Source organism: Poecilia latipinna, unplaced genomic scaffold (assembly GCF_001443285.1).
Source record: "Poecilia latipinna isolate Pla-1442-1.1 unplaced genomic scaffold, P_latipinna-1.0 Scaffold451, whole genome shotgun sequence".
Lineage (NCBI taxonomy): Eukaryota > Metazoa > Chordata > Actinopteri > Cyprinodontiformes > Poeciliidae > Poecilia > Poecilia latipinna.
Window position 1 is genome coordinate 28,792 of NW_015113067.1, and position 18,107 is coordinate 46,898.

The 18,107-nt window shown below is 42.0% G+C and overlaps 2 protein-coding genes across 4 annotated transcripts in view; one reads left to right on the top strand and one right to left on the bottom strand.

Annotated features, from left to right (window-relative positions):
• Positions 1 to 1,052: 1,052 nt before the first annotated feature.
• maff (v-maf avian musculoaponeurotic fibrosarcoma oncogene homolog F) lies at positions 1,053 to 11,782 on the top strand. The gene is made up of 3 exons (XM_015038762.1): positions 1,053 to 1,276; positions 7,693 to 7,763; positions 9,542 to 11,782. The coding sequence occupies exons 2-3, from the start codon at positions 7,731 to 7,733 to the stop codon at positions 9,983 to 9,985; spliced, it is 477 nt and encodes a 158-aa protein (XP_014894248.1). The 5' UTR covers positions 1,053 to 1,276; positions 7,693 to 7,730; the 3' UTR covers positions 9,986 to 11,782.
• A 728-nt stretch (positions 11,783 to 12,510) lies between these two features.
• Positions 12,511 to 18,107, bottom strand: part of tmem184ba (transmembrane protein 184ba) — a 13,237-nt gene continuing 7,640 nt past the window's right edge. For 2 of the 3 annotated variants that reach the window (XM_015038752.1, XM_015038754.1), the window contains 6 exons: positions 16,803 to 16,893; positions 16,408 to 16,575; positions 16,163 to 16,332; positions 15,592 to 15,786; positions 15,225 to 15,251; positions 12,511 to 14,398 (listed from right to left, as the gene is read on the bottom strand). In XM_015038752.1, coding sequence (XP_014894238.1) covers positions 14,166 to 14,398; positions 15,225 to 15,251; positions 15,592 to 15,786; positions 16,163 to 16,332; positions 16,408 to 16,575; positions 16,803 to 16,893 — 884 coding nt within the window. In that variant the 3' untranslated portion in view covers positions 12,511 to 14,165. The remainder of the gene's footprint in view (positions 14,399 to 15,224; positions 15,252 to 15,591; positions 15,787 to 16,162; positions 16,333 to 16,407; positions 16,576 to 16,802; positions 16,894 to 18,107) is intronic. The other variant, XM_015038753.1, reaches the window with a different exon arrangement.

Below are 18,107 nucleotides of genomic sequence, written 5' to 3' on the forward strand. Positions count from 1 at the left end.
GACAGCCATCGCCTTCTACAATAACTCTTTAATCAAATGACTTAGAACAATAGGTGGGTAGAGTACCCAAAAATTTAAAGCAGGTTTGTTTTTCAGTGGGTAGAGATGAAAGAAATTTTCCTCTGGTAAGAGTACCAGTACTTCATAATAAAATTACTCAAGTAAAAGTAAAAAGTACAGCATAGTAAAAGTACTCCCAAAAGTTCTTTTTTTTTTTTTTTTAATGTTACTCAGGTAAATGTGATTTAGTAAATGTAGCTATTTACTCAACTCAGGTTACAACAACATTTAATACAATAAAGTATTTTTGAATTTGAATTAATCAGTGCTTCTTTCTGTGAGTTTAGCAGCATTTACCTTCCCCTATTAATTTGAATCCATGAAATTAAAAGATGAGAAGACACATTTGCAACAGCTGCATTGTTTATTAATCTTATTAGCCATTAGTACAGAGGTGAAGAAGTATATCCAAGCAGGTTGGAGTAGATGAATAAATGTCAGGTGTGATTAAAGAGTTTTAGCAAGAAAGAAAGCTGATGTGATGGTAATGGATGAAGAGGAAAGGACTAAATGGAGACAAATGATTCACTGTGGCAACCCCTGATGGGAAAGGCCCAAAGAGAGAAAGAAGAAGTGAAAACAGTGAGTCCATCCTAGAAAAATATGTTGGTCCAGCCCACACTCATGACTTTTAAACACATCAGAAGCTTGAATCTAAAATAATTCTCACTATTTATAATGTTGAATTTTGTTATTTTCAAATTGTAGCTTTTTCATACAGTTTGAATTTCATTCAAATGTCAACAAAATTTCAGTTTACAAATAAAACATTAATAACCTTTTTCTGAAATCAGTCATAAATGTGTATTGATATTTTTATACCTAGTCAAGTCTGATTTTATTCGTCAAAGTAAAGCTAAATTATCTTCTACCTTTCCCAGTTCCTTGGAAAATGAGCGCTTACTCTGAAAACTTTCTTTTTTTATTTTCTTTCTTTCTTTTTTTTCCTAACCTCATTCCTCGGCTGTTTTTCCCGCTGCTGAGAACATTGAAGGGGGCGGCCATGGAAAAGTTGCAGGATTGCAGGGATTCCTTGTTTACATCCTCCCGGAGCGCGCCGGGGTGGGCGGTTAGCTCCGCCCCCATTCTTCTGGGCTGACGTCATTGTCGCTTGGTGTTTTTTATGAATGAAAGAATCCAACCTCAGAGCGCAGCGGAGTAATTCCGGGAAAAGGCGGACTGACATTTTGTCGCCAGAGTCGCGTCGAATCAGCAGGTAAATTATCACTTGTTTATATCTAAATGTGGAGGTAAATGTTTAAATATTGTGCTGTGACGCTGTTATTCGGTGGTAATTACCGAGTATTGGAGGAATGCTGTCCACCGGGCGACACGCCAAGTGAGCAGGCAGCTGTTCGGTTTAAACCGTCCATGCTAGCTGCTAACGGTTAACATTACTAGCATATTAAGAAATACCTACAAAGTTAGGCTCGCTTCCTAATTAGCGTCTCTTCTCGCGTGTTATCGAATATAAACAAATGCTTTCTACTAAACTATATATTCCGTATTTGTTAACAGCCGCTCGGTAAGTTATTTAAACCCTAAATGTCCCGTGGACTCGTGATGGCTGTTTACTATAGCAGCGGCGCCCTAAGCTGGCCAGCTCCTCTCCTATACGGTTTACGGGTGGATTTTAAACAGCTAAGAACATGGTAAACAACATAATAATGAGCGCTGCGAGCTATTTGACACAGAATAGTAAGAATAGTGGATACTAAAGGGTAGAATGGTTAAGAATCGAGCAGGTTTGACCGTGTTGCGTTCACTTGTTGCTTCCATGTTGTTATTTAAGTGCTTCACCCAGCTCGCTCGGTGTTTTGGTTTAATTAAAGCGGAATATTGTGAGCTGGCTTCGCCTCGTAGCGGTGGGTGCTGCTGGGTTTCTGCTAGCTGGCAGTCCTGGCGGGGCTAAAGCAGAAGGCGTATTGCTGAATCACCCTGACTTTACAAAGAGGCGGTCCCCTCGGTCCGCAGCCCGAGTCCTGCCCGGCGGCTCGGACACTTTTTCCGCTGCGACCGCTGACTTCCTACGCTTGTCGGGAACCGGAGCTTGTTGCAGCAAAACCCACTCGCCCATGAAAAGACTTTACTTTATCCAGCGTTAGTGGACCAGCCGCAGGGCCGTGGAGGAACGGGAGGCTGGGCCCGGGACAGGTGACTCGTACCTCTGTTTCGTTCCCTCTCGTTGCCGTTTCGTGCCATTCTACTGAAATTAAACAAAATTAAGACCAGAAATCATGTTTAAATGGGACACCTAACATACACGTAATTACGTAAACCTTTAAATATATGTTTATTTTAAAAACAACAATGTTTATTCTGAGGTTCGAGCTTCTTCCTGTCACTGAATCTGACTAAATTGTTTAGGGAACTACACAACCCACAGTCCTGCTGAAGCAAGTCAGGCCTTTAAACTGGCGTTTTTAAATAGCTATGACATAAGATTAAGAGGAAGTTCAGTGAGCAATAAATAAATAAAATTAACAACAGCAGCGTCTGTTTTTATGAAAGACACCCAGAGTTCAGAGAGGATTTCTGTCTGCCTTCAAAATAAACAGAATTTTACCTTGAATTAATTTCTCCATCTGATTGTTGATGTGAATAATGAAAAATATTAAACCTTATCTGACAGAACCATCTGTAACCAAAGCCACTAGTCCAACCAATCATTGAGTCGTTACATTTTAAGAACCGACTTTTTTATTAATAGCTACAACACAAATGCGGTAATTAGTATTTGTTTAAACTTGTCATGTCATACTTCGGTTATTTAAAAATAATTGTTCCTGCTTAAAAAAGGCTAAATAAGTAACAGAATAGTTTTATGCAAATCAAAAGCAGTTACCCAAACAAGAAATTAACCAAACTGCTTTATCTTTCTCCGTCCCAAACTCTTTAGTCATTGGCTTTCACAACATCGGCTTTCAGCCACTCCCACGTACAGTCATGCTCTGAACAGAACCAGAACCAGAACAGAACCGGCCGGGATTCACAAACCAAACTGAAAGGCTACATAAAAAGAAACACCTGGTCACCTCACTTCCATTTTTTAACCGCTCTGTTGTGATAAACATTTCTGGGCGATAAATTGTCCCAGAAGTGATAATGATAAACAATAATATTGTTTTTGAGACTATTTAAGTGTAGTAATGGTAATAATGACATAATAATACAAGAACTCATTCTCAAAGATCGATAAACTTTAAATTTGTAATTTTCACTTAGCACTAAAAGACATTTTAAACATGGAAAATAAAATAAATAACCAAAATCAATAACCAAAACTATAAGTACAATTAATTATGAAACCTCTACATATGAAATTTCACCAGAATGGAAATGATCTAACTCATTTTAATTCATCATGTAATGAAACTGGTTGATTGCTTGTTGTTAGAGACACTTAAACGTTTCAGTTTCTTCTTCTTTGTGATAAGTTTTTGTTTTTTTGTCACTGTTTTTTATGTTTCTGGCCTCTGATTTGCTGCCTGAAGCAGATAATTGATTAATTAATAAGATCAATGTAGTGAAGTCAACTGGATTTTCATTCTGTGAAAATTTACCTTCACACTGCAGGGCAACCAGACCCACCCTAATGTTTTCCTGTGCTGCTGTAACAAGACAAACGTTTTCAGTATGTAGAGATAAGTAGACATAATAATCCTGTAATAACATTTTCTATAAATTTAGCTCTGATCCGTTTGAGGCAGTAAAAAGGTTCTGACTTGAGATCAAACACAACAAGCTAACTTCCTGCTGGCAGCCATCTTTAATTTGGTTCACATCATTACATTTCCTCTGTAATCTGAACAGATTGTAGAAAATGACTTCAGGTTGTCATCTGAACTGACTGACGGTCGGTATGAAACGACCCGGGTCCGTTTCATACCCAGGATGGGTTGAGGGTCTCCAAGAAGTCTGTGATTTCCCAGCCTGGAGCCAGTCTGTGAACGTCTCGTGTTATTCAATATTGCAGTGACAGAAACAGAAAAACCTAAAAAGCAGGACGACGTTTCAGAAGAGGCTGGAGGAACTGGACCAGAGAAACTTAAAACGGCTCAAGACAAAACAACTGAAAATAACAGAATTTAACTGTAAAAAGGAGAAACTGAACAACCGCAGCCTGAAAAAGTGAAGCGATGACAACACAGACACAAAATCAGCTGAAATATATGAATTTATGTATTCATATAAAAATGGACACAAAGAATCCTGAAATATACACATTGAATAAAAACCAGGAGGCAGAAAATATTCCCTGTTGCCAAATTCCACTGTTACTTAAATAATTAAACAGGATAGTCAGAGTTTTCCCTCAAACCCAAACATGGCCGCCCTGCATTTAATCGCCATGGAAACAAACCAATAGTTTCCTTTTCTTAACACTTTTCTCTCATTAAAGCTTCAACACGCACACATTTACTTTATCAGCTGTACAACAGAATTAATCAGCCTTGTATTTATTTTGTAAATCAGTCTGGTGGGCCCCACAGAAAGAGACCTGGGTGCCGCCGGTGGTCTGCGCCCCACCGTTTGAGAACCTCAGATGTAGGAACTGGTGTTGCCTTGATGTGTTGCTGCGTTGCTTTAATCCTCCAGTGATTGTGAGCCCTAAATACACCAAAGCTGTTACTACTATGCCGTTTTTATGCAAGCAGGATTTAGGTTGTGTAACCAAGTCTGTCTGGTTGTGGTGCGTTCAAGTGCTACTCAGACATTTTAAAACTGTTTCTAGATTAATGTCAAAGAAGGTAAAAACTTTTCATCAGTAATTAAAGTTTCTAATTTCCTGGTTGGATTATCCTGTTGGACATTCAGACATTTCCTCAAATCCAACATGGCTGCTTTTCATTTGAACCTCAGGAATAACGTTTCAAACACGTTTGAAGCCTCAATCAGGGAAAGGTGTTTGAACAAATCTGCTGTTTTTAGCTTGTGTTGCTAATAGCAGTTAGCAACCTGAATCAGAACCGACTTTATTGGCCAAAATTGTGACGAAAGAAAGAATTTCACTTCGGCTCACATCAAACAGACATGAAGTACAAACAGATCCATTCAACAAATTAGAATATTTCTGAAAAGTCTGTTTATTTCAGGAACTTCATCACCAAATGAATCACATTCTGTAGATTAATCACACCCAGTCGGGTGATTTTCCGCTTCAAAATTAGAATGTTACATTAAAGCAATAAAAACTATTATTGGTTTGTTTAATACCTGCTTAAATGTTTTTAACTGACAAATGAGACTCATAGGAACATATATTCTAATTTATTAATCCTATTATCTATAAACATTAATGAAAGAGAAAAAGATCAGTATATAGACGTCTCTGCAGAAAATCTTTAATGAGATTTAGTTTGTGGAGAACTTTTTTCCTCCACTGAATTTCTCCTTTGAGGAGCGTTGGTAAAATAAAAATCAGTGAACTATTCGTTTGTCCCACTGGGACTTTGGAGCTCATTGCAGTTGCACCTCATTTGAAAATATCTGCTGTAATTTCATCTCGGTACTGAGGCAACGTTTAGTCCAGCGTTAAAGGAACCAGAGTTTATATAGGAGAGCACCGATAAATCCGTCCTGATTTTTATCTACATTTTAAAGGCAAGCGGACCTTAAAATGGCAACGGGTTGAAGCGGACCGGAGTCGGGTTGAAGCGGACCGGAGTCGGGCTGAGGCGGACCGGAGTCGGGTTGAAGCGGACCGGGGTCGGGTTGAAGCGGACCGGAGCGGGTTGAACCGGACCGGAGCAGGAGCGGGTTGAACTGGACCGGAGCGGGTTGAACCGGACCGGAGCGGGTTGAACCGGACCGGAGCAGGAGCGGGTTGAACCGGACCGGAGTCGGGTTGAAGGACTTAAATATATAAATGTTTCTTACACAAATAATAAAATCTTTTGGGAATAAATTGTAGTTGGCTTGAGTTGACTTTAAAGTTTTCTGCAAAGATTAAATATATAATAATTTAAAATATTTCATGACCCAGTGAATCGGCTTCGATTTCTCTAATTTTGGGAGATTATGTCTCCAGGTCATGGTCATGTCAATAATCACCACACTGTCGCCAACTCAGCAACTTTCTTGCTGTATTTAGCAACATTTTGGAATAAATAAATCAGTATTGGCCAAAATCAAAATTGGTGATCAATAGTCAGCCAGAAACCTCAATGGTTGCTCTGACGATATGAAATAATGTGATATTGTTATTGAACTGCACCTTGTGATCCACTGGGTTTAGTCATGTTTGGACAACGTGATGCTGGCTGATTCACAGGCAGAACATCATGACAAGGTTCTGAGGTCGAGTTCAGTGGGACCGGCCCGTTTCTTCCCCCAAACATCAGGACTAGAAAGCCTCACCTGGAGGAAAATATGGAGGAAGGACGATCACTTTCCATAGAGAAAAATCCCGGGTTGCGAAAAATGAGAAAGTTTGCTGTGAGTCTGCAGAAGCAGGTCAGGGAAAAACCCCGAGCCGCTTCGGCTGGGTGACAGCAGCTCTGGCTTCTTCTCACTAAGGTTTTATTTCACCTTCCTTTGTCTGAGTCAGTTTGTTTCTGTTAGTTCAATATTGTTTAGCTTCTATTGGTTATTATAGTAGTTTTAGTTTTTTCATAATTTGGTTAAATTTTTAGGGGCAGAATTCAAAAAGGTCAAAGTATTGAGATCATGTTTACGTTAATTTGGGTCATGAATACTCACCAAAAGTTAATATTTTCTAAAAAATGTAAATTATTGTTGAACAACAAGCTGACTGACGTTTTACTCCAACTTTTACTGTCGACATTTTACCGACTAGCGTAGCGCCGCCAGGATGGTGACGGAGCGTAAACTGCTTTAAAAAATCATTCCCATCATTTTGAAGGCCAATAAATGATTGATAAACATGAAAATAAAGGACATTTTGTCTGTATTTCAGAATGATTTAGTTAGTATTGTAAACACGTTTCGGGTCCAGTTATAGTTTTTCCTCATTAATTACCGTTTTATTTACTTCAGCTAATGACGATGTTTTCTGTCAGTCTTGTTTAATGATAATAACCTGGGTATCACTCCTGCGAGCGTTCGGGTCGGCTTGGCAGCGAACCAGAACCTTTACCGATCTGAAAGTGATCCGGAGCGGCACTGAGCATCCGGGGAGAAACTCAGAGGTCAGAGGTCAGTCTGAGCCGACCGGGAGAAACGGCAGAAACAGGCCAGCTCAGCGCTGCGTCACGGCACCGCTCCAGGTTTTCCCCCTCGGTTTTATTTTCAGTGAAAGCTTTGAGCCGTTGATGTTGACAAGAGGAAGTGTTGAGCGAACTGGTTGGGACACCTGCCTTTGAGCAACTAAACGCCAGACACACTCGATATAACTTCCCCTCGCCATTCCAGCGAATAGAAGAAAGGCAGCCGGGTTTTCAGAACCTCCTCTTCCTCCCGTATCAAACCGCAGCGCTTAATGACAGAGCGCGTTTGGAGAAGCATGAAAGCGCTGCGGGTTCTCCTTTTCTTCACAGCGTGTGCATGACCGGCCGTCTTGTGAGAGGATGGGAAATGTCAGGCCGAAACGAGCCAAAAACAGCACAATGCCTGAATCACATGAGGAGCCATAAAGTTTTCATTCAGTTTTTTTTTATTCTTCTTCCACAGAGTCTGAATCTGTTTGAAGAGCCGAAGACAATCGGATCATGACGACAGAGAGGAGCAACAAAGCCCTGAAGGTAAAACGCTGGCAGTGAGAAACATCATGAATCATCTTTATGAGCCGGCAGAACAGCAACACGACAGCTGCAGACCAGCTGCTCAGAAACACTCAGACATGAGCAGCAGCTGCTCTGGAGGAGCTGCAGAGATGCACAGCCAGCAGGAGGACGCGACCAAAATCTTTTTCACCCAAAAATATCTGATCTGATCCACTTCCATACGCTAAACCGATCCAATACCAGGAAAGCACCGATCCACTGCTTTCACTGGCTTAGTGTCGGCTGGAACAACTTAAAACGTTTATTTTCTTTTAAACAGACAGATTTGCACATCTAAACCCAGCAACAGCTTCACCAGCTGCTCAGACATGTGAAAACAACTTTAAGCTGTTCAGTCACTGCAGTCAGGAGTAAAACAGCCAATGAAAATAAACGATAAACAGAAACATCAGGTTGACTGCAACAAACATCCTGTCAAAACGTGCAGTTAGGAATGCTAAATATGATGTCAAATAATGAATGAAGCACAGAGTTAGACTGAACTGATCAGGCACATTGTCACAGACATTCAGTCTAGATTTATTTTTAAGTATCGGGCCGATACGGATACTGCTGTGGGATCGGTGCATCTCTAACCGATAGTTTCCAAAGCGTCTGATCTGGAACAAACGGCCCTTTGATTCTTCATCTTAATGTGGAACTAAATGAAACTGAGCTTCACCGTCTGGCTTACATCAAAGCTGGCCTAGTCAAAGTCCAGACCTAAAAAAAAACCTGAATCTGCAGAATGACTTGATGTTGTCCATTCAGTCTGACGAAGCTTTAGCTTTTCATGATGCAGTTCAGACTTAAAACTCTCTGAGGTTTGTGGCTCTAATGTGGCAACAATCGAAAAAGTTTCATGTTTTAACTTTTATTAAAAATGTTTTTGTTCTTAAACGTGCCTCGATGTCGCGACAGTGAAAGATCGATCTCCTCCTCCTCCCTGAGTTAATATTGTCCTCTGAAGAAATGAACCAAAAACAACCAGGAGGCGGGGCTTAGTGCTGTCAATCACTGTCATGTACTTTCTGCTAAATGCACCAATGGCAGCAAAACAACTCGCCGTTACAGGAAGACTATTTATCTGCTGTTGCCACACTAACTTGCACACACAGACTTATTGCCATAGCAACTACAACAACAACAACGTTAATGTATCAGGATTCAATACCAAAATGAAGCACAAACATTTCTCACACAAAGATCAGAACATTCAGTCCGTTCCAGCTTTATGTTTCCAGGGTCGGTGTTACTTTGCGTTTATTAGTAAGCTAACACAGCCGTGGTAGATTAGCTCTCACTGCTATTAGCTAAGCTAACACAGCCGTGGTAGATTAGCTTTCACTGCTATTAGCTAAGCTAACACAGCCGTGGTAGATTAGCTAATTTAACCTCCTGCTCTATTTTTGTTCTGTCAGTTGGTTTGGGTCGATTTTTAAAATATTTTTGTAACTGAACCCAAACACCAAATTCCACAGCAAATCTACATGTTACAGATGTCAAAGTCAAGCTAGCTATCATAACTGATCTATTTTCCTCTCCTTTGCTGTTTTGTTCTGTTCTTATCTAGTTGTAGGAGTGTTGACAATTACTAGCAAAGAACTGTGTCCCTTTTTCTTTAACAGATCACATGTATCTGTACATTTAAGATTTACAGCGTTATGCTAAGAACTTGACAGCTAAATACTAGTCGTCATTAGCAAGCTGTTTCATGCTGGAACGTGTCTAAATATCCTGCTCTGTGTCCCTGCCAGGTGAAGCAGGAGTGCGGGGAGAACGTTCCCTTCCTGTCGGACAGCGAGCTGATGTCGCTCTCCGTGCGGGAGCTGAACCTCCACCTGCGGGGCCTCTCCCGCGAGGAGATCCAGAAGCTGAAGCAGCGCCGGCGGACCCTGAAGAACCGCGGATACGCGGCCAGCTGCCGCGTCAAGCGCGTCTCCCAGCGGGAGGCGCTGGAGCAGCAAAAGATGGAGCTGCAGAGGGAGGTGGAGCGGCTCGGCGCCGAGAACGCCGGCATGCGGAAGGAGCTGGAGGGGCTGGGCGCGCGGCTGGCCGCCCTGCAGCGGTTCGCCCGCGGCCTGGAGGCCGGCGGCGGCACGCTGCTGGCCACGGCGCCGCGCCTCAACACCGCCTCCGTCATCACCATCGTCAAGAGTCCGCAGCAGCCGCAGCAACAGAGAGAGCAGGAGCCGTCCTAGGGGAACCGGAACCAGAACCAGGGGGACGGGAGGGGGGCGGGGTCAGGTGGTCTGCAATGCAAACACACACAGAGGCGTGGAAATTCAGAACCAACACACAGGATGCACAGACTGGATCAGTAGGAAAATACTAAACATGCTGTCTGCACCTTTTTCACGTTAAGCGGAAGTGATTTACCTCAGTGCAGTAAAGTGTGCGTCGTTGCCTAGCAACAGCAGCTTAGCTTTTCTATCCAGGAGCAGAAAGTCACCTGTCCTCTCTCCACACACAGACTCACCTGCTCCTCCTGAACCGGACCGACCCAGAGTTACTGTACCGCATTACTGCAGACAGGAAGTGGGCGGTTCCTCAGCGCAAACTCTGATTGGCTCGTTCCAGCAGTGGAAACTGAAACTGTTGATCCAATACCAAGTAAATAAAAGGCCAAGATACCGGTACCGATACTTTTAATTACCATCAAACTTCTGACCTTCAGCTGTTTTTGTGGTTTTTTATGTCATTAAAAGTCAAGACAGAATTTGGACAAAATTTAAATTTGTCTACAAAATACTACAAAACGCCTACTTCCTGTCTGAAGTTCTGGGTTCTGTCATATTCTGATCGCACCGTCCAGATTAGCGTGGATATTAGCCTAGCATAGCAGTGACTGTTAGCTGTCCGGGTGTCTAAGGTTAAAGATGCGGCCGGAAGTGTTACTGGGTTTACTTCCCCCGCTGTTCTCCTCCATCACGGCGGTCACCAACGCAGTGCCTTCGGTTCACGCAGAACCCAAACAAAGAAAAGCAGAAGCTAACCACTCCTCCTTTCCTGTTTTAGAGCCGCGGCACTTTCAGAATGACTGCTGTGGATTTTCTAGGTTTTCAGCCCTATAACACACACACACATTTCATAAATGTGCAGTAACTTGGGTTCAGTCAGCTTCAGTTTCATTACAAACAGACTTTTTTCCAGGCTTCAGACCCGCGTCGCTCCTGCTCGCCTCAATGCAAATCCTCTGAAACATTCCAGTTTTGTGTTATTTGTAACGTCCGTATGTGCTGCAGAGACGAAAATGTTGAGTGACATTTTTAAGAGATATATATTCTATATTTTATTTGTATTTAAAGGTAGATATTCTGAAAAGACAAGCTAACGAGTGCTGTGATGTTCTACATGTTTTCAAAAGTACTTATGACTAGTCTGAGAAGATTCTCACGTCTAATTATTATTACTGTGTTGTGTGGCGACAAAGATTACAAAACGTTAATGATTAGCTGCGTAGAAATACTCAAAGCCAACGGCCATATTGATGTATGATTATTTTTCTGTGTGTGTTTGTGTTTTATTGCCATATTTGTACCAGCTCGTCGCAGCAGACTCCAGGGAGGGACATTTATTTTTCTACGGTGACGTTTGTTTAAAAAAAGAAGAAAAATGGAGAGACAGAAAGCTAAAGAAAGATGGCGGAAGAGATGGAAACGGAAAGTCGAGGCTGGAAGAGAAAGTGCAGAGAGGACGGCTGGTTGACTTGAAGAAATGGAGACATGTTTAGGCCACTGAATATTCATAGCAATATAGGTATGAGTAGGAATTATAACACCAACCATGCTGCAGAGTAAGACATGTTTAGCTAAGTATGAGCATTTATTCCCGATATCTTAACGTTCTTCCAATCGTGCTGGATGTTTTGTAATACCTGCAAAACAAAAATGGTATTTGTATTTATTACCTGTATTTTTTCTATTGTGAAAATTTAAGTACATTGTCTATTTTATATATTAATTATAATAAATGTTGTACATATTGTACATAAAACAGCTGTTTGTGGGGCTTGATTGTGGAGCAGCAGCTTAACGGCCCAATTTAAAGCATTAATGTTAGATTTTAAATACAAAAACAACAAGAAGGAAACAGATAGAAGAAGGAAATGATTTAATTTATGGAGATGTAAAGACAGAAACGGCTGCAGGTCAGGAGGCGACCAGGGGTTCAATGCCTCGGGCAGGACAGGAAGGCTGGATGGACAGAAGGGAAAATAACAAGGGACGAAAAACAAGAAATTAGAAGGAAAATGAAAAAGAATAAAGGAAAAATTGGAAGGAAGAAAAACAAAAAGGGCAGATTGAAGAGAAACAAAGATGAAATGGGAGTGAAAATAGTAAAAAATAAAAACCTAGACGGGAGAAAAGTCATGTTGGATGAAAAGTTTGGATAAAGTTTTTTTTTTTTTGAATACTTGATCCAAACCTTGAGAATCCTTAAACGGATCTCCAGGTTTTTCCAGGCTCAGCAGGAATCCTGGCGCCATCTTAATTCCAGCGGCTCAGAGAAGAAGAAGAGGAGGAGGAACTGGTTTGAGCTCCAAACTGGTTCCTTTCAGGTTTCACTGGGAACCTCAATCTGCTGAGTCATCCTTTCTCAGCGCTGCTCCCGGACCCCCTTCCCGCACGCACACACACACACACACACACACACTACGACAGAAGCAGCTGGAAACGTGCCGATGACGTCAAAACATCCAGGATCAACAACGTTTTCACCTCAATTCAAACCCAATAAGTTTTTATTTTATTCCTCTGTTCATCACAGCAGCGACTGAAACAACTAAAAACAAAGTTACTCAAATAAAAATACAAAAGGAATCAGGTTAACATCTTAGATTTTCTCTGGGCTGAACACACGTCACCAAAACAAGCGTTAAAATGATCCTAAACAGGCAGCGCGCCTCTTAGCGCGCCCTCTGGTGGCCACGGCCTGAACTACAGCGCAGCAGTGAAAGTACCAAGTAAACAAGTTGGCATTTTCACCATGACTCATCCAGATGACTCAACAAGTCCAATTATGAGTAAAAAAAAGAAAGAGCAGCTGCTTGTGGCGAGATCTAAACAAAAACCACATGAAAAGCTCCGGAGGGAGAAAAAAGTGCTTCCAAATGGAAGAAAAACAGGAAATTTAAACTTTATGTTCACTTTTTAACTGAGTCTGATGGAGTTTCAGGGCCTGACTGTTACAGAAACAACAACAAAAATAAAAAACAATGTTGCAATGCTGACCGGCAGAGATTTAAACGTTTAAACTTTTAAAGTCCAGAAGAAATCAGTGAAAATTTCCAGTTTCTGGATCGTCTGGATTCAGAGTCGCTGCTTTTCCTGCATTAAAACTTAGAAATGATAATTATCCAAAGATAAAAACCATCGTCAATAAAAGCTGCAGTGACCTTTGACTCAGTTATCGAACTGGTGTGAATATCAATGATGCGAATCAATGCTGGTGACCTCGGTGTCAGCTGATTGTATCCATGAAACAAACCTGGAAGCAGCACGTCAACCTGGATTTATAAACCAAATCATTTCAACAAAATTAAGTTAAATGTCACATTTTTAAGCCACTCATGGCTAAAATTATCTTAAATATCTAGATTTAAGAGCAGGGAGACGACCAGGAATCAAAGCTGCAGTTTTTGGGCCGATCATCGATGTTTATCTCCTGACGATTTTCACCGATACCGATTTTTTATCTGAAAAGTCAATAAATATAGCAAGAAAAATCGCTAAGTTTGCAACAGAGAGTGACGGTTGTTTACATCCAGACTTTCAGATCTCTGTGGAGGAAGATCAGACGCATCGGCCGATTTCTCAAATTAAAGGAAATCAGAGCCGATTTGTCGGTGCACCGCACCAGGAGCGCACGTTTTTATCGCAATTAATGTTGTAATCTGCCGATCTTAGTCATTTATTAACATATTGGACCAATAAGTAAAGCTGGGCTGATATTAATAACTGATGTTTATTCCTATCATGCTGTTTGATCACATCATGCAACAACAACAAAAAAATTATCAATATCAATATTTAACTGATATCAGTATTGGCCTAGATTTTCAGATCGTTCCATCGTTTGGTAAAACAATCTGAAGAAGATATTTTAAGAGAAACAATCAGTTTTAAAGAATAGATTTCGACTGAGCAACATATTTAGGAAGAAAAAGTAAAAATATAAAAATGAGGTTATATTAAAGGATTTAAACTGTTGAGGTTTAAATCAGGCTGAGTTTCCACAGACTCAGACGTCTGAGTGTTTTGCTCCAGTTTCTGCATGAAGGTTCCTGATTTTCCCATTAATCCTCCCAGAATAACCAACCGGTCTGCGTCGGGTTTGATTCTCTTTAGTTTTCAGTCTGACAGCAGAAAGCGTTCGGCTCTAGAACTCGTCATCTGAGCTGAGCAGCAGCGTTTTCTCCGTGTCGCTGCGGGCGCCGAGTGCGGCGGCGGGGCGTGGCGCCCGCGGCGGCGGCGCCCCCCGCTCCAGCGTGGCCTGCTGCGTGTACTGCTGGTACGCCGGCGAGAAGTTGTGGATGGCGTCCTGGACCATGTCGCCGGGGCTCATCGTCTCCTTCAGGCTGCTGGAGATGCTCTTCATCGGGGCGCAGCGGCCTGAGGAAGAGGAGGAGGAAGAGTCAGCGACTCAAACTGATTCAGTTCAGAGAAAACAGAAAACATCAAAGAAACTAAAACAATAAAGAATATTCATGATTCAGAAAATCATCTGATTTATTTAAAGGAGGATCAACAATAAACCTGCAGAATAAACTCCAATCTGAACTATCCACACCAAAACGACGCAAGAAACACAGGAAGTGACATCACAGGGACTTGGAGTATGGCAAGCTGATTTATAATAAAACAACATCTTCATATTAATCTATGGCAAGCCTCCTGAGTACTTGATCTTAAAAATGTATTTCATTTGAGAGTATCAGGCCCAGAGTAACAGGATTTAATTTTTTAAATGATGAGAATAGTTTAAAGAATAAAGTTGTAGTTTTATGAGAACTCCTGCAATCATTTCATCTGGTTAAAAATTGAGTCATTATTCTGTTAATATTTGGACTTTTCTCTCTCTCTTTTTAAATCTAGTGAGTCTGTTGTTCTGTCATCACATCCTGTTGATTTCAACTATAAATGTGCAGCGCCATCTACTGTTCAAACCATGTCACACCACATCAGTGTTTATGTTGCAGAAATAAATGTTTATGAATCCAAATTAACTGAATCATTCCTCACAGTGAGAAACTCTCAATTTGACACTGAAGGATTTTAAGATGTTTCTGATTTTTGGTGAAGCTAAAATGAATCAAACATTTGAATCAAAAAGCACCGTTAGATCCCTGCTGAACAACAACAACAACAACAACTGGGTTTAAACCAGACACATAAAAACACAACGAGGCGGTAGAAATGATTCTGGAGTCAAACCTACCAAACTCTCCGTATGTAGAAAGAAATCCTTTATGTTGCAGCAGAGAGGAAAGAAACACGATGCTGAGTCAGCAAACAAGAACCGAATGAGGAGAGAAGTGAAGGTGTCAGGCTCTGGAGCAGCTAGCGCTTAGCATTCGGAAAGCTAGCACTCAGATTAGCGTTCTGAAAGCTAGCACTCAGATTAGCGTTCTGAAAGCTAGCACTCAGATTAGCGTTCTGAAAGCGAGCGCCTATGTTAGGTCTCTGAAAACTAGCAACTAGCTTAGCGCTAGGACTTTTGAAGCGCTAAGACTCTTGAAGCTAGCGCCTAGCTTAACGCTCTAGCGCCTAGTTTAGCGCTCTGGCGCCTAGCTTAGCGCGCTGACCTGTGGAGTTGAGGCTTTTGTCCATGTAGACCTTGTAGGTGAAAGCGTGCCGAAGGGCCAGAGCTGCAAAAAACATCTCTATGCAGATGATGAAGTTCTGGTAACCGGCAGCGACCGTGCCCTCGCCCACCGAAACCTCCGGAGAGTTGATCTGAGGAATGGCCCCGCATTTCTCCAGGATGGCCAGCAACATGCCTGAACAAAAAAAACAACAGGTAGTGAACTAAAACCAGAAACTGACATGAAGGGAAATCTGATTCTACAGATTCTGAATATTTTATTTTGGTTTGAAAAATCTGCGGATTCAGGTCTGGACTTTGACTAGGCCGTTGTACGCCATGAATCTGCTCTGATCTGAACCATCCTGTAATATCTCTGGCTGCTGGTCCTGATTTAACTTCATCCATCAACCCTAACCTGCTTCCCGCAGCATGATGCTGTCACCACCGCAGCGTTAGCGTTCTGCTACTACTTTATCACATCTATTCGCATTGCGACAGAGAAGCTGGTAGCTTGCGTTGCTAACGGATGTGATGAAGACTCCACGATGAAGAGTGATGAAGACTCCTACCCTGCCAGAAGGAGAGGAAGATGACGGACTTGACGGTGAGGAACTTGAGCATGGGCCTGTAGGGGCTCAGCAGCTCTCTGGTGGAGGAGTAGAAGAGGAAGAGCGCGTAGAGCGCCAGGCTGACGGAGATGTTGTACACGATGGAGACGTACAGGTAACCGCCGGCAACGCTGCGGCGAGAAGGCGGGAACGGGATTAGACACGGATCAGACGTCTGAGGCGTGTGGGTCTGCGGCCGGACTCACTCGAAGTCTCCGTCTCTGTATCTGCCGCAGGCCTGCAGCAGCACGGCGATGGCGGCCATCAGCGGCTTCACCACGCAGAACTGCAGCGTGGCCTGCTTACAGAACCGCAGGAACCCGATGGAGAACGGGCGGCCGCGCAGGCAGCAGGTACCGTAGCAACAGCTGGACCTGGGCCGACAGGGAGACGATCAGAAAACATGACACTGGAATATAAACACAACCTTAATGCAGAAATGCAGCAAATACATTTTTAATGCATTTCTAATTCTGTATATATATATATATAAAAAAACTGCAGAATGTGAATTTTTTATGTGATTAAGCCTTTAATTGTGGGAATAATCTATAGCTTCATCGATTATCGATTTGAGGAGAATGTTTTTCTCTGGACTCACTCTATAGGTTTCCCCCGGACCTCCGCCATGATGGCGCTCTCTCCACCCAGATACTCGAAGCAAAGACTCAGGAAGTTATAAATCACAAACGCTGCAGAGACAGAAGAAGAAGAAGAAGATTGTTACTTTTCATGGATTTGTCAGGAAAAATTAAGATTTTCCAGTTTCATGGAGAGATGAACCTGAATGGAGGAGACAGAAACCAGGACATGTAAATCCTGAGAACCGACTGCTGCACAAAACAAGATTAATATTAATAACAGGGAGATGAGCCGGGTCATGATAAACTGCTGGACGATAAATCGTCCCAGAAGTTACTGCGATAAACGATAATATTGTTGTTTTGAGGCCATTTTCCAGCAATAAAAAGATAATAAATATATACATTGTCAAATATGAACAAACTAAATGTTTTGAAGATTTAACGATGGAACTGGAGACATTTTAAATTTACAAAATAAAACAACAAATAAAATGATATGAAATCTGTGGAAACAAAACTTCAAACAAGGTTTAGTTAAAAACAAAATGAAGAATTTTCTTCCAAAATCTGGAGAAGAGAAAAACGATAAATCATGCAAATGGAAATTATTGATCTCGTCTTAATCAAGATCAATATTCATTGATTATTGATTATTGTGACAGACTTACACAAATCTATTTGTGTTTAAATATAAATTGATGGAATTTGATACAGTAAATATTTATTTACAGTCTTTTCCAGAATCTTTGGATCATTTGAATAGAAAAATTAGTTTCTGGATTAAAAATCGTTTATGAATCGGATCGTTAGACACCAAAAGATTCTCATCTCTCCGCCCGTTTGTACCGACTCCACCCGAACACACCGGCCGACGCCTGAAAGACAGAACCCAGGTGAAAGGATGCAGCCTCCACCTGGCCTCCACCCGGCTGGTGGTTGCCATGGTGATGCAGCAGCCGAGGGATTCTGCAGAAGAATACATTATCTGATGCAGCCGGAGGATGTCTGAGCACGGTTGCCATGCAACAGGTTGCCAGGAAAACAGATCTGAGCAGAAGAAGAGGAGAGGAAGAGGAGGAGGAGGAGGAAGGAGCGCGGCGACGTGACGCAGGAGATCCACATCGTTTCAGATGATGAACTGGAGCGACTTCGTTCTGACATCGACGAGTCAGAACCGAAAAATTTCAGTCCGAAGAGAAAAACAAAGACAAACGACGCTTTTCACCAACCGTCATCCTGACAATAAACGACCAGAACCTCCAGCAGAACCTCCATCAGAACCTCCAGCAGAACCTCCACCAGAACCTCCACCAGAACCTCCA